The following is a 13,404-nucleotide window of genomic DNA, read 5'->3' on the forward strand; positions in this document are numbered from 1 at the left end:
ATCAATCAATCAACGTCAACAAGTCGGCTGCGGCTTCAGTAGGCTGCGATCTCCCTTTTGCTGGGCCAGCTCGTGATCGTGCCTTTAGATAATATTTATGAGAGCCAGTCTTGATCCCCAACAGAAGTGATCGCGTAACACGGGTGCTTTATTTTATTTCCGGCTCGGGGCCGAAATCGTAGATGCATTGATGCAAAAATCTCTCATACAAAGATCCAGACAACCTTCAACCGCTACCGTAACATTCCATCTTTCCACGTAGACCATTTGGTTTTCGCGAATGCGCCGTTTGTCCTTTCCTTCTTCCTCTGTGAGTCTGGGGGTTTCAGGTATGTCAATGCGGTGAGAAGTTCACGACCAAACATCATCATGGCGGGTGTTTTCTTTGTGCCCACATACGTTGTCGTGTGCTGCTTTAGAAGAAAACGTGAATGTCGGTGGGCGATAAAGATGTCCTTCTCTTTTACAAGTACTTGCTTAAGTTAGAAGACCATGCGTTCAACTTGACCATTCGTGGCAGGATGGTACGGAGCGCTCGTGACATGTTTCACCCCATTTCGTTGGAAAAATTCTTCAGTTTCGACTGAGACAAAAGACGGGCCGTTGTCAGTGACTTTTTTTCGCGGTACACCAAAGGTCGCAAAAACGTTTCTGCATTCTTTGATTAGGTGTCTTGATTGAATGCTTGCCATTTGCCGTACTTCAAGCAGTTTGCTGGATGAGTCAACGGCAATGAAGAACATGCTGCCCTCAATGGGTCCTGAAAAATCCATGTGAATTGTCTTCCATGCTTGTGCTGCTCTTGGCCATTCTGGAAGGGGTGCCTTCACAGGTGGCCTTCGGTTTTCCTGGCATGGTCTAGATTCTTTGGCAGTCTTTTCTATGTATTTGCTGAGGCTGGGCCACCAAAGGTACCCTCTAGCGTAGGCCTTCATAGCAACGATGCCCCTGTGCCCTGAGTGAACAATTTTTAAAGTTGCGGTGTGAGCTGCGATCGGAATTACTACTCGAGAGGCCCCGAGTAAGCATCCTTGGAGCGTCGGCAGCTAAGGCGCTAGTTTGACAAAAGGTCGGAAGTCATCGCCTTTCATTGCACGTAGCTTTCCTTGCTAGGCTGTTAGAATAACTGCTGCGAGAGTTTTGTCTTCACGCGATAGCTCTGCAATGCGCTAGGGCGAAAGTTGGGGGTCAATCGCATATTCTAGCATCAGAACATCGCGAGGCGGGAATGGCTCATCGTCATCTTCTTGCATAGGCAGCCTGCTCTATTCATCTGCGTTCTGGTTTCTACTGGCTTTTCTGTAAAAAAGGTCGTAGTCGTGAGCAGACAGCTTCAGACACCATCTGGTCATACGCGGTGACAGGACCTGCGGGAGCGGTCTTTTCGGCCCGATGACGCTGAGTAGCGGCTGGGGATCAGTTGTGATAGTCACATGTCTTCCAGTTATATACTTCTGAAATAGATCAACAACGAATATCACAGCAAGTTTCTTCCGGTCTAGTTATGCATAACTCCGTTCCGCCTTCCAAAGCGTTCGGGACGCGAAAGCAATAGGTGCCTCTGCTCCACTTTCATCCACTTGCGATGAAACAGCGCCGACACCATATCGTGATGCGTCGCATTACAGGAGAAGGGGTTTGCGCTCGTCATAGTTAGCAAGCACTGTGTTGTCGTGAGTGAGTTGTCTTAACTCTTCAAATACCATTTCGTGCTGTTTCTTTCATATCCACTGGGTTTTTTTTATGTAAAAGCGTGTACAATTGTAAGGTTACTGTCGCTCTGTCCTTGAGGAAGCGGTCGCAAAAAGCAAGCAAGCCTAAAAATTCTTGCACCTCAACTCTACTTTTCGGTGCTGGTGCTTCCATGGTGGCTCTAACCTTCTCTCCAATCGTGTGTACCCCTTGTTCATCGATGCGATGCCCTAATAACTCCACATGTTTGTCCCCGAATCGATATTTGTTTTTATGAAGGCGCAGGACCATTTCACCCAGTCCTGACAACACCTGGTCTAGCCGTTTGTTGTGTTGATCTGGCGTTTCTCCCCAGACAATTATGTCATCGAGATACACGCTGATGCCAGGAGTTCCGGCGAGCCTGAGTTGTCTCCATGATTTTTTGGAATATTGCTGGTTCTGCTGAGATTACGAATGGAAGTCTTTTGACTGCATAGAGTCCATTTGTTGTATTCACGGTTGAAACCTTTGCTGTGTTTTCAGTCATCCAGAAGTTGCTGATAGGCTTGAATTAGATCAAGCGTTGAGAACATTGTTCCACCTCTGTGAGTTGACAGCACCTCCTCAGCGGTTGGAAGCGCGTAGGCTGTTTTCATGGCCGCTGCATTTACCGTGCTTCTATAGTCACCACACTGTCTGAACAATGCGGACTTCTTCCGCACCAACACCAAGGGTGCTACCCAATCAACCGAGTGTTGCACTGGTTGCAGAATTCTTGTCACTTCAAGTGATCTAATTTTTCCTTCACAGCTGGTCAGAGCGCAAGAGGAACCGGTCGTGCCTTGCAAAAGCGTGGTGGGATGTTTCGGTCTTACTCTGTGTAAACTGATGGTCCCTCGTAGCTTGTGACGTCTTCATTAAAACACATGCGTGCTTTTATAATAGGCAGTGCAGCACTGCGGATTCTGTGTGCGTTGCATTACCCGTTTGGTTCACGCCTTGCAGCCGGATTTTGAGAGTACTGAACCAATTACGGCCCTGAAGGTTCCATTCGTTACCTTCTATGACATGCAATGGCAGAATGTAATCTTCAGTCTTGTGCCTCCCTGTCCTTCCTCATTTATTCCTCCTCCTCAGTCTTGTGCCACACTTGTATTTGAGCGGTGCCAACGAGGCACAACCCTTCTCCTGACCACGTGTGCAGATTTACTTCTGATTAGGCTAGTGGCGGCGGTTTTGTAGGCCAACTTCTGTCGTAAGTTTCGTTGCTGATTAGCGAACACGCTGTCCCAGAGTAAACTCAGAACTCCGAAAGCTTGCCATTGACGCGTAGCGGCACCATGAACTTCGGACAAGCTTGTAGGCTTTTCGCTGTATTAAGCCCCCATGTTGACTTGTCTCCAGACTCTTGTATGCTTGCAGGTTTCGGCTCCATTTGATGCGTACCAGTTTTGCGCTGCTTTTTCTTTGCGATGCAAGCTCTTTTAGTGTGCTCCATTTTCTTGCAAAACTTGCATCAGAAATTCCGGAACTTGCACCCTCCCGAATCGTTCGAGCCGCCGCATCTGTAGCAGTGTGTCTTGCGTGGAGTGTGCTGCTTTCCTTTCGCGCGTGCTTTCTTTGGACTTGTTTGGTGCTCTTCTAATTTTCCTGTTTCAAGCTTGATACTTTTCTGCTGCAGGGCCGTGCTTTCCGCCCTCTAAGCGAGGTCCAAAGCCGTCTAGAAGGTAAGGTTCTTCTCTGCGAACACACGCTGTTGAGCGAGATCGTTTCGGATACTGCAGATGACATGGCCGCGTAACATGATATCCAGTGGGAGCGCGATGGCTGCGGCCGTTGTAGTCACCGTCGCCTGGGCCGCTAGCGTTGCCCCGACGCCAAAGTTAAAATACGCGGCGAGTTTACTTAAAGCAGCAACGTAAACAGCAATGGACTCGCCTGGCGTTTGGTCGCGTCTTTGGAATTCGCATCGATAGTAGAGCTTAGATGAGCGTGGGTCGTATTGTGCAGCCAAGTTTTGGACAATCTCTTCACATGGCACATATCCTGGGCTCTTTGGTGCTACCAGTTCGCGGACTTTATTGATTGTTCCCGGCCCGCGCAGAGTCAGGACCAGGACTCTCTTCTTGTCGTCGGCTGTGATGAAATTCGCCATGCAGTATTATCCAAGCCGTTGAATCCATGACGTCCAGGCCTTCCCCGAGAAGGGCTCAATGGAAGCTTGAAGAGGCGCCATTGGAAGTGGACCATATTCTTATTTTGAGTGGCTTTACGTTTCCCTAGTCGCCAGTGATACATACGTCTGTTCGATTCATTTATTAGAAGCACACTGCTGATGCATGAAGGCAGTGTTTCTGTTTTGGGGGGAGACGCTCTGGCGGCAGAATCTCGTGTGTTCTAAACCGAAACTAGAGCACAACACTGAACCCGAAACTCACGAACACGACAACATCATTACACAGCATCGAAATCAGGCACTCTACACAACAGTTGCACGCTTCAAACACCGCAAATATGCCGCTTGTATTTAAACACAGGATCACTGTAGTACTTGCCAGAAGTTAGAAAAAGCAAAGTTCTTGTAAACAGAACTGCAATATAACAGCCAAACTATTCATGCGTAAGCTTGCAGCGCAGTTCCAAGCACATGTCGCTAGTGCAGCACTATTGTGGCCTTTTTTTTTCTTTCTCGCGGTACCACACAGACTCATCGCATGCTTCTTGCCCATTGTGAAGGGCGATACTGACTGCATCATCAACGCTGCCCTCTGAGCGGTGAAATCTACGAACAGCTGATCTTTCCGCATGATGGCCGCACGAAGCGCGGACCGTGCCTCTACGTGGTTGAAAGCGAGCGCCGATGCTGCTGTCCATTTTTGGATTTAATATCTGTGGTTGAATGTATACTTTGTGTACCAGCTCAATACAGTGAAATTAAGTCCTGACATTCATCTAATGCGTATGGTCCATGTTTCCGACGTGGCTGAACATGGCTGGTCGGGACTCTTTCCTGTGCCGCATCATCAGCGCTGACATGTATTCGGCCGTCACTGTTACAGAGGCGAACGGCTTGAACATGTCGTGGGAATTGAGGCTAGCCCACTGCCTTTGCGCGGGTTTTGCCGCCTCTTTTTGCCGTTCTCAAGTCCCGACATGACTCCCCCTCCTCCGATGTCTGCCACGCTAAGGGAGCGAGGAGTAACGTTTAAGCCCCTTCACCCGGTAGCGGATGTCGACTGTGGCGCCACGCGTGGGGTCTCTCGAGATGTTTCGCGAGCGCGCGTCGGGGGAGTGAGTCAGTCCTCCCCGGCACGGCATGGGGTAAGCACGCATTTCTTTCTGACCATTAGGGCTCGTCGGACTTCTACTTGGCCAACGGCGCTTCGCGCCCGCGGCAAACGCTTACCTTTTGGCGCCCCTTTCGAACTCTAGGCCGAAGAGTGGTGCGGTGTCCTAGTGCGTCGCCAGTCTGCACCGACCCGTATCGCTATCTCTCCGCAACCAACGCGAGCACCTTTGCCCTCGCTCGAGCAACCGGGCACTTTGTCCCGGTGTCCCCCGTGAATCACCTTTGCCCATGGAGACGTGCTTGCGGCACCCCTGTGTAGTACTTCTCGCCCGTGGCGTGGATAAGTCCATTTGCTTTCCCGCCGCACCTTTCGCAACGGGCTCCGTACTGAGTTTTGGTGTGGTCGCACACAATAAAGTGTTTCGACTTTGAGAAGCACCGTGTTCTCGCCACGGCGATGGTCAATACGTGCCCTGTGGCTCGCTAAGACCGGACCCACGCTAGTGGCCATACTCCTTCGGGATACGTGTACACGACAATGTACAGATATATAGTGAACTCGCTACGACTTCCACAGTTAGTCATACTAATATTAACTACTAGATTTCTACAGATAAACCCGGCATCACCTCCCCGGCCCGCGCGTGATGTCATGGAGCTTCCACCAATAACAGACGGTGGCGAGACTCGCAATGGCGGCCGTGGTGCCTGTTGCTTGTTTTCCGCAAAATCATGTTATATGCTTTGGTTTATGCAAATTTTCGACATGATTTCTGAGTTCGCCGCACGAAATTACTTATCATGACACCATCACCTAGCCCCTTCGCGTTGGTTTAGTGGCTAAGGTACTGAGCTAATGACACGCAGGTGGCGGGATCGTATCCTGGCTGCAGTGGCTGCATTTGCATTGGAGGTGAAAATGATGTTGACCCGTGTGCTCAGGTTTGGGTGCACGCTGAAGAACCTCAGGTGGTCTAAATTTTCAGAGCTGAAATTATAAGTGGCAGAGAACGAGTGTAATTCACAGCAAAAATGTATGAGTTTTCGGTTGTGAGCCTTTTTTACCGACTAAACCGCATGGTTATAGTACGCTCGTTGGGATTCACTTAACAACATCATATGATACCATTTTCTATCCCCAAGTTTCATGCGAAATCTATAGGTCACGCTTGGGTTTTCCGACATGGTAAACGATCATGCTGCGGTTGCTGTCAAGGTCTACAACTAAGCAGTTATTATTTCAAAAAATATTTGAATTCTCTCTCGTGTATGACGCGCACAGTCGGTATGCACGCAGTCTGTTAAAAAAATCCAGATTTGGACAGCCGAGCAAATTGAAGGGTGTGTAGCGCGTTGCTTTTAATCACTGAGCAGAAGGAATGGGTAAGTCGAAAAATCTTGACGCAGCTATTTTCCAGAAAACTTCGCATAGCTAACTTCAAAACTGCCCATCATAGCCCTTGCGCCAAGAAACACCATATATCACCATCACTGCAAAACTGAGCGTTTTTCGAGGGGGCAAATTCTTTGCAATCAACTCCACGTAGTCACGTGGGACGCCGTTCTTCAAAGTTTTTCCCAAACAGAATGCAAAAATAGACAAAATTTCCTGTACTCGTTTGGTAGCTGCTTACGTAAACTTCCTCACATCTGCATGGCGAGTTCGGAAAGCGACTAAATACTCTTAAAAACTGTCGTAATGTCGAATTCACGTCCGCGCTTCATGTTTAATGCGCGCATACCACCATGTTTTTTGGGGGAGTGGATATATGGTGGTGCGTGGTCATCTGATGCGAGTAAGCCATGCGCATCGGTAGCAGCGCGCTGTAAGCAGAGACGATGAATTTTAAAGAAGATAGTCTTTCTTGGGGACCTTCGACAGAAAAAAATTTAGTCTGTCCATTTGTCTGTTTTTCTCCCTAACGATAAAGTTTAAACGGCACCTAACGATAACCCCAACTGCCGACCCCATCTGCAGCACCCGCCATTATTGATCACGACTCAATGCTCATACTTGTGCGATTGTCAATAAAAAATTGGTCCCGGATCTGCATGTTACATTGCAAAATCTGTAGAAAGATGGTAGTCTTGCGTCTAGAGAGAGTGAACACAACATTTATTTGATGTTCTGTGCAAGAAAATCGGTGCGTGCAGTGGAGGCGAACGAGTGCATCGAGGCACGTTAGACACGAGCGCCATCTGGCAGTTATCTTCGAAAACGAAGGAAGGCGTGCGCGCCTGCGGAGAAAGATGCGTGCCATTCTCGGAATTGATAATGTGTACAACACAAAGAGACTAGCAGGTGCCACCACCGTGTCGTTTTAGCAAAGCGTTGGTAACACTTGTATCTTTAGCACCACGTTGCACTGTCAGCGCAGCGTGTTTAACGCTATGGCCCTTAGAATTACTTGTGTGTGCCCTCTCTAGTATAAAGGCACACATACAAAACATCGACGTGTTGTTATGGTACCTTAGGTATGCGCAATGATTGCTTTTTATTTGACAATCGCACAAGTATGAACGCTGGATGTTGAGCAATATTGGTGGGCACTGTGGATGGGGTCAGCCGTTTGGGGTATCGTGAAGGACAGACAAACAGACAAATGTACAGACAAACAGACCATAATGTTTCCGTCGAAGGTCCCCAGGAAAGACTATCGTCTTTAAAAGCAATTAATGTGCATAAGTGACGAACTATAACAACACGTCAATAGTCTGTATGTGTGCCTTTTTACTATAAAAATCGTACGTAACTCCAAAGACCATAGTACTTATGACGCTGCGCTGACAATGCAACGCTTGCACGAAAAGGCTAAGACGGCGCGGTGGCGACACCTGCCCGTCACTTTGCGTTCTACACCTTATCACCTCTGAGACGGGTGCGCATGCCGCGCACGCTTCGTTTTCCAAGCTAACTGCCAGGTAGTACTCTCATGCCTCAAGTGTGACGTGACTTGATGCGCTCGTTCACCTACGCTGCACGCTTGAGGCACTCTGACGCAGCGCCTCCGGAGTACCATTCACCAATTTTCTTGCGCATAACATAAAATAAACGTTTTGTTCATTCTCTCCAGACGCAAAACTATCAGTTTTCGACGACATTTGAGTATAACATGCTGATATGGGGCCAATTTTTTTCCTGTGATTTTATGCGCATCGTGATAGCAGTGCTCTATCGCTCCGCGCACACAAAATACGCTTCCGTCATGGCGTTTAATGTTGTCTATAAGCAGACGCAGATGTCGCTTGCATGCCTCTTACTAAGCGTGCAGCATCACGCCGTCAGCACCATTGTTGCTGGCCTTGCCGAGGCAGCACAATCGACAACGATGATGATGATGATGATGATCCTTGATACTCTGGCGCACACCCACAAAGGAGGATCGGCCAAGAACCGGGCGGCAGAATCAACGAACTGAAACGGTCGTTTGCACGCGAAACATTTTTTTCCTTTCGTTTTCTTTTGTGGGCATCGGTAATAAAGAGAAAAAAGCAGTGATGAATCATAGATAAAAGGTTAAAAACTGTCTACTCGTGCATTTTGAAAACCAATCTACAACTTCACTTTTTGAAATTTGTCGCCAATGTTTGTTGCTTCTAAACTTAATTTATCAGTCAATGAAGTGGAAAAATAAACAAATTGTGTGACCACATCTAACATTTAGGAACATGCATTTCATTACGTCGTGATAAACCGTGTCAGCATATCTTCAAGCCTGGTGTAGAGACAGCTAGAAGATAGAAACTGTGCCTAAAATCGAGCTAGAGATAAAGATGGAAAAGCTGACTCTGTGTGCGAATCTGGTTCGTTTTACTTGCGCAGCTGACAGCAATGACAAGACAATTGCGCCCACGGGCCGTGTAGCGGTGGTTGCTGCTCAAGGACCTACCAACATGGACCAGCCGGACACTGTGCTCTACCACACCATGGTGGTTACCAGAGGTTTGTTTTGGTTCTTCGAGCTCTTTCAAGAGGAGCTAATCAATTTCAAGCATGCTTCTTCTTCTTTTACTTTGTACATAACTAGTCGCAAAGCCACATAAACTTTAGTCATTTGAAAGTGTTACCGTCCTCGTGTATCGCCAACAGAACTGGTGGATCTTGTGATCGCGAATGCATACTTAACCATTTCATCGCTGCTGATATTGCATTAAGCGAAATGTGCGGGCCTTCTCTCGAAATAAGGATTCCTTTCTATGTGCTTGCAGATTGCATCACACTGCCTGTTTGTTAAAAAAGCCAGTTTCGCTGCAAGGGCGAAGCAATGATGCAATAGCAGCAACTTGAAATGTAACGCTGTGAATGGCTAGCAGTTCTATACGTGCAGCGGGCTGCTCGCGCACAAATGAAGCACGAAAACAACACACACAGGACGAAGGCTAGTTAACAATTTTTACAGCTCGATGCTTAACGCGCTGCTTAAACAAAAATGACGATCGAAACGTAATCACGGGTACGATACGAGTGCGAACTAACGAGTGTCCCAGTTCTCACTTGGCTGCGTTTCAAAAGCGTGCTATTCTCGCAAACGGGGCAGCGAGAGAAGTCATCTTTGTGCGCTCGGCAACTAACCGCTATCGTTACGGTCAAAAACGAAGGCGCGTGATTATCCCCACCGAAGGATAAGCGCACCCCCCCTCTCCACCGCTCCCATCCGTGGGTAAAGTACGCATGTGAGATAAGCGCACGTTGGTGCATGGCGACGAGCTGGGTGCCGAGCCCGGACGACTTTCTTTCTTTCGTGAGTTTTAGACACGCATACATATAAGGTGCATGATGGTGGCGGTGGCGGCGACTGCAAAAACCAACCAAGACTGTCCATATAATTGCTATCGCAATAAAACATGGTCCATAAAAGCGTGTCTTTTTAAGGGAGCCGCAACAGCCACGGCTGGACTCGCTCCTTTCTGCAAGGTCTGCGCAAGGGATCTGTGCATTCACCAACTTGTGTACATTTCATGCCTGCGCGTGGGTAGCTACCACCTCAGCTTCGTGGGGGACGCTCCGAGCCCACTCGCTGCCTGCGGTCGCAGAGGCTAGGGCGCGCAGGGTACACTCGGCTTCGAACTTGCCGGCGCCCCTTCTGCAGTCACTCCATTGTACCAATATATTTGAATATGGTGGAAAGCCTATATGACCACTTTGGTTATTTCCACTTTTCGGAAGTGGAGGCGCAAGCTGATGATCAGCCCGTTTCGGTTGTATCAGAAAGCATTAGCATGGTCGTAACAAAACTTTTTTTTCTTTTTTGTAGTGTCGAGAAATGAGTAGGAGGCTGAATATTGCATTAAACGAGCATGTTTGATTGCGTGTTGCACTGAAAAGGTTCTGCCGCATAATCAGTGAGGAGAAAAATGGCAGATGACTTGTTCTTTGGTTTAAAAAGTGGGTTAGGTAACATTTTTTTTAAATACACGTGTCGACCGTCGCTGCACTTATAATAAAGTTTGTACTTTTTGTTGAAGGCATTATAGTTAGTGCAATAGTGTTTGAAGAGATACTTCATAAAATTTGTGGACTATCTCCCCGAAGGAAGCGATGCGAAGGAGCCGTGGTGAGCACGCCGTAAACCCAGTTGAAACGGGCGTCGACGTGGGTGCGGGAAGAACGGTTTGAAGCAAAACTCGGTGTAGCCTTCACTCGAATAAATGTTTCTTTGAAACACAAAGACGCGGGAGGTGGTTGGGTTTCGTGTAAGTTTCATCGCAGATAAACTAGCTGAAAGAGTGCTTCCAATCGACGTGCGGTTGAGCGTTGTGGGCATTAGAGAGGATGAAGAGAGAGAGAAGTGTGTTGTGAGCGGGAAGAAGAGCAACGCCACCTAGGTGTGCTGGGAGGAGCCGGCAGCTGCAGTGGGTGAGATGGAAAGGGGCGTCAATGCGCAGCTGCGACTTCACCTATCCGCATCATTACAACAACTGTGGCGGGGGGAGTGCGGTGTGGCGTGTTGGCACGGAGACACAGACTGACAGCATTACACAGGCTAGTCAAAGAGCTGCTTTGTATCTAGAAGTTTAAAGTCGGTGCATAATGGGGACAGCAACTCTTTTTCACACTTATCTCTAACTCACAATCACAGTAGCAGGAATAACAATAACAATATTAACAATATTAATAATAAACTGTTCAAAATAGCGGAAAACAGGGGCTTAAAATAACAATTGCAGGAATTGATAATACATGAAATAATGCATGCCGGAGACAAAGCGGGAAAATGAACCACTAGTACTCTTACTTCTAGTGCTCGGTGAAGAAGAGGCGAGGTTATAACAAAGCCTGTCTTGTTTTCGTTTTCTGTAACGGCTAAAAATGTGAAATATATTTGAAACTACATCTTCTAAAATTGATAAGCTATAGGTAATATTGCAGTGTTATCTGTCAGTTCTCGTTGTTGTTGTGTATGAGATTATGAGCACAAGCACGAGTGAGTGGTTCGCTCTACGCTCTACAAATGAGATTAAACGTCTCATTGTAGAAAATGAGCAAAAGGATGCTCTAAATTATATTTGCATCAGCATGCCATCCAAACCGTCGTCAGTTAACTAAATAGTTAGGATTAGCTGCTTAACACGTGGTCAATCTGTTAAGGTGCGGTCTTGATGCTACTTAAAAGTGAATTACTCGCGCTTGCGAATGCAGATGACGTGCCACCACGTTATCGGCATTGACTATTGTTTGTGGCACAATGTGGTGAGAATAATAATTGTTCTGGTTTAAGGCCCCATACCTACGACATGATTACGATGGGCGCCATAAAGGAGGCTCTAGAAATTTCAACCACTTCAAGTTCTCCAACATTCACCAATTCGATGCACACGGGCCTGAAGCACTTTCAAATTATTTGAATATAAGGTGGTTGAGCTTAAAGAACGAAACTTTTAGTGGCGTTGTGTGTGCATCTTTTTTTGGAGAGTTCACGAGTGCCAATAGAGCCAGCTGTCCCCACACGCACCACTTCCTATAAGCGGAAGAAGTAATTAACATGATGAAGTGACCCCCTGGCATAGAGCGCGTCGTCGTGACTGTAAAGACTATTTTACGGGAAGGTTTGAGTGCCGCCGCATTGGGCTGTTAACCTTTGTGAATGAACAGTGTTACGGTCAGGCTGGTGCATGCGATGATTCGTTGCCTCGTTAATTCAGGTCACGTTATACAATAACAAGAAAACTTTGGTTTAACACAGCAAGATTGCGACGCCCTTACGAAAAACAGTCAATAGAAACACCTATTATGGTTCCTACTACACCTACTGCTCAGGCCGTAACAAAAGAAAGTGAGCGCGCGCCTTCAAAGCGGCCTTGTGGTAGCTTTATTTACTGGAGGCTGATTCGCTGGAGGAAGCTTTGTATCCCTAGCTAGCCGTGTGCCTCAGCCGTTGGTAATACCACGTAAGTGAGATCGTCGTAGAGTGCTTGTTTTCGCCGAAATGATTACGCATTCTGATATCATCCAATATTCATTGTGCCTCTCAATGTACACGTCAGGAAGAATAAACGTGAAAGCATGCGAGCACTGCTGTCAAACGGTCATTGTTTTATTGCGAAATGTGCTCCCATAGGGGCATAGGCCCATCTTCAGAAGCCAAACTTGGCCTATGCTTCCCTGCTATGCAGGTTATGGTTGGGCGTCGCATTTACGAATGCGTACGCATTCCGCACAGGAATGGCCGACACTGCTGCATGTGACCATTGCGGCAGTGACAAACCCCTTGGCATATTCCGTGTGAATGCCCACAGTGCTGCTCGCAGAGACAGTCACTCTGCAATGCACTAGACCAACTGGACAACCCGACTCTTTCAGAAGAAAGAATCCTGCTCTACTGACAGGATATTATGCCACAGAAGAAGGCTGTGAAGGCGCTCCTGTGCTTCTTGCGTTTAACTGGTTTCTCCGAATGACTGTGATCAAAACATCCTGAATGTTTGTGCATGTGTATTTTTTCTAATTTATTTCATGTCTCTCCATCTCTATTCTTTTTCTGACCCCTATTGCTCCACCCCCGTACAGGATAGCAAACCAGTTCTTCTATGTTCACCTTTCTGTCTCTTCCTTTCATTTCATTCTCTCTCTCGACTCACCTCTGGTTTTCCTCAAGATTCTGTACTCTTTACCAGCATTATAAAGGCACAACAACGGTAGCAGGGCAAAACATAACATCAAGATCAATTCATAAATATTATTTATTTATTTAATTATTTATTTATTTATTTATTTATTTATTTGTTTGTTTGTTTGTTTATCGGATACTGCGAGCCTAAACAAGCCCATTCAGGAGTTAACAATGAATACGTAGGTCACTTTCGCAACAGCGTACGAGAAACACAGTTACACCACTTCAGCACAGTCGTATGACACAAAGCCTTGTACATTGATCAAAGCGAAAAACAACACAAAACAACATTCTTACATAACCCAGTGTCACATACAGCAAATCATAGTA

At 47.1% G+C, this 13,404-nt stretch overlaps 1 protein-coding gene across 1 annotated transcript in view; it reads left to right on the forward strand.

The window, feature by feature from the left end:
- The window catches only part of LOC142777396 (protein Skeletor, isoforms B/C-like), a 253,917-nt gene that overhangs the window by 211,475 nt on the left and 29,038 nt on the right, over window positions 1-13,404 (forward strand). Inside the window, exon 17 of the mRNA XM_075881745.1 lies at window positions 8,787-8,906. Coding sequence (XP_075737860.1) covers window positions 8,787-8,906 — 120 coding nt within the window. The remainder of the gene's footprint in view (window positions 1-8,786; window positions 8,907-13,404) is intronic.

Source organism: Rhipicephalus microplus, chromosome X (genome assembly GCF_043290135.1).
Source record: "Rhipicephalus microplus isolate Deutch F79 chromosome X, USDA_Rmic, whole genome shotgun sequence".
In the NCBI taxonomy this organism is placed as follows: Eukaryota; Metazoa; Arthropoda; class Arachnida; order Ixodida; family Ixodidae; genus Rhipicephalus; species Rhipicephalus microplus.